General features: G+C 33.2%; 1 protein-coding gene across 1 annotated transcript; it reads right to left on the bottom strand.

Annotated features, from left to right (window-relative positions):
• Positions 1-648: 648 nt before the first annotated feature.
• Positions 649-2,381, bottom strand: LOC145127115 (uncharacterized). The gene is made up of 2 exons (XM_079062368.1): positions 1,790-2,381; positions 649-746 (listed from the first exon to the last, which is right to left on the bottom strand). Exons 1-2 carry the CDS (start codon positions 2,379-2,381, stop codon positions 649-651), a joined length of 690 nt encoding a protein of 229 aa, XP_078918494.1.
• Between the last annotated feature and the right edge of the window lie 218 nt (positions 2,382-2,599).

Below are 2,599 nucleotides of genomic sequence, written 5' to 3'. Positions count from 1 at the left end.
AGTTGTTGCGGTGGCATTCATGCTAGTTTCAGACTCAACACAAGGTTTAGGTCTAACAGTTTCCCCACTAGAACTTCCCACATACCTTGCCTTCCTTTGAGTTTCTACCTTCAAACTAAGGCTACAAAGCACGTCAAAATCAAAACATGGATAAAGTTCCACCGTACCAGAGATATTGTAATTTAGACCACATATAAAACGTGCCATCTTTTGTTCTTTAGCCTCCTCAACGTCTCCCAACAACGATAACTTCTCAAACTTAATAATGTATTCTCCCGCACTCATATTCCCTTGCTTTAAATCCACCAACCTCCTATATGTGGTCGTCCTATGATGAACTGGTACATATCTCTTCCGAAGTTTCCATTTCAAGGATTCCCAAGAAGGAATCTTTTCTTATCCCTCACGATCTCTCCTAGTCTTCAAACCTTCATACCACATTAAAGCTCCTCCACTCAACTTCAAGACCACACACTTACAACACTTATCATCATCCAACTCCTTCAACTCAAAGTTTCTATCGATCTTTCTCTCCCAATCCAAATATACTTATGGATCGGACCCACCAATGAATTCAGGTAACTCGTTGACCTTGCAATCCTCAATATTCCTAAACTATCCATGCCCAGACTATCGCCTTTCTCCATTTTACAAGCCACACAAAGCTTCAGGCAAGGAATTAACGAAGTTTGGATCATCAACGTTCATGGCTCCTGATGCGACTTCCACAACACCAATAGCAAAATCTATAAATCGAATAAAATTGAACAACTTGTCAGGAAAAAATCGAAATCTGACATGCACCCAAACCCCCCCCCCCCAAACTCCAACATCAGCTTCTATAAGCATCAACCTAATTAACCCCAAAGTCTCATCCCAACAAATCCACCATACAAGCATAATACTCCAACTTCGGTTCAATACCACGATTTTCCTTCATCGAAAAAAAGACCCACATCTCAACAACCCACTGAGAAAAGGAACATGGTCAATTTCGACATTAACACATCCACATTTTGAATACAAGTCAATAAGACTGTTCATGATAGCTGTATGGGAAAGAAACCCTATACGGATGATGTCAGCATCCAAGGATGGACCTTCGTCAATGGCTGCCAAACTGGATACTACATGAAGTATGCTTACAACTGTGACTACACTAGGCTTAATTAAGGGTGATTCTAAATACACGAACCGGAATCCAAATGCACGAACAATTGATTGAGTTGATATATGTCAGTTAAAAATTGATCATTTTTAATATATTAAAAAATATATTAAAGTGTACTTGGGCATAAACGACAGTTATTCTAAATTAATAAAGATGTTACTTTTCAAATTTACAGTAAATGCCCTTGTACTTATACTGATTTTCAGAGTAAACCTTATACTTTACAACTTAATATATATATATATATATATATATATATATATATATATATATATATATATATATATATATATATAGAGAGAGAGAGAGAGAGAGAGAGAGAGATCAATTCAAATATTTCTAACAACTATTGTGTTTCTCAATGCACCAATTAGAAATTAGCAAATAATTAAATAAATAATTAATTAAATAATTAGTCTGTGATTAGTTTCTAGATTGTACTTCAAAATATTTAATCTTTTTTTTATTTTAGAAACATCAGAATCGTACATATATAAGTTTGCTAAATTAAAAAAAAAAGAACAATTTTTTTATTTATAGAGATCTTAATAATTATAAACAACAAAACATAAACTTGATTTTATTAATAATCAGATATTATAACTGTAGAATTGTTACAATTATTGTGTGTTGCAAATGGAGAAATGTAGGAGTTCAGGCGAGCAACATAAACAGTTTCCCATCCAGCAGACCGTGATGATCTGTTGTGACGCCAAAGTGGCAAAATAGTAGACATTGGATATGCTCCATGTAAATCAACATTCACATAATGATCACCTCTAACAAGAGCAATAACAACAACTCTATGAGTTGAGATGTCTTGGGGACCAAGCCATAGTGGAAAACATGTTGATAGACTATCTTTGCTTAGAAAAATAACTATTACACTATACTTGTTAGCAATGAGAAAGCTAGTGACCGACATAATCAACCAACGATCTTTTGGTGTGAAACGTAATCCATTGAAATTCAATGAGTGATGTATGGTGTTTAAATCATAATAAAAAATCTGTGCGTACTCAGCTGGGTGTGCTAACAACTCATTCTGTAAATCTAAGCGGATTTGACGCCAATTATCTTCACTATAACCGAGACACGCAGCTATTGCACGAAATCCACAATTTCCATCTCCCCTCACGTTTTGTATGTTAGTGACATATGGATGAAATTCATATGGAATTTCATTCATAAGTGGATCTGAATTATACATTACTTGTATTTTTGTTAATGTTTCATAGTTTATATTTCTTAACATATAAGAAATATCAAACCTCTATATATAGAAAGAAATTGAAACCAAATTTTCATTTTTATCCCTTCCTATTTTTGTTAATGTTTCATAGTTTATATTTCTTATTTAACAATTTATTTTTTTCTATTAATATTTAAAAATATTTAATAATATTCATTATTACTCTTCTTGTAAAT

Source organism: Lactuca virosa, chromosome 7 (genome assembly GCF_052849685.1).
Source record: "Lactuca virosa cultivar CGN04683 chromosome 7, Lactuca_virosa_CGN04683_v6, whole genome shotgun sequence".
Taxonomy (NCBI): domain Eukaryota; kingdom Viridiplantae; phylum Streptophyta; class Magnoliopsida; order Asterales; family Asteraceae; genus Lactuca; species Lactuca virosa.
This window is presented reverse-complemented; position numbering and strand designations above follow the sequence as displayed.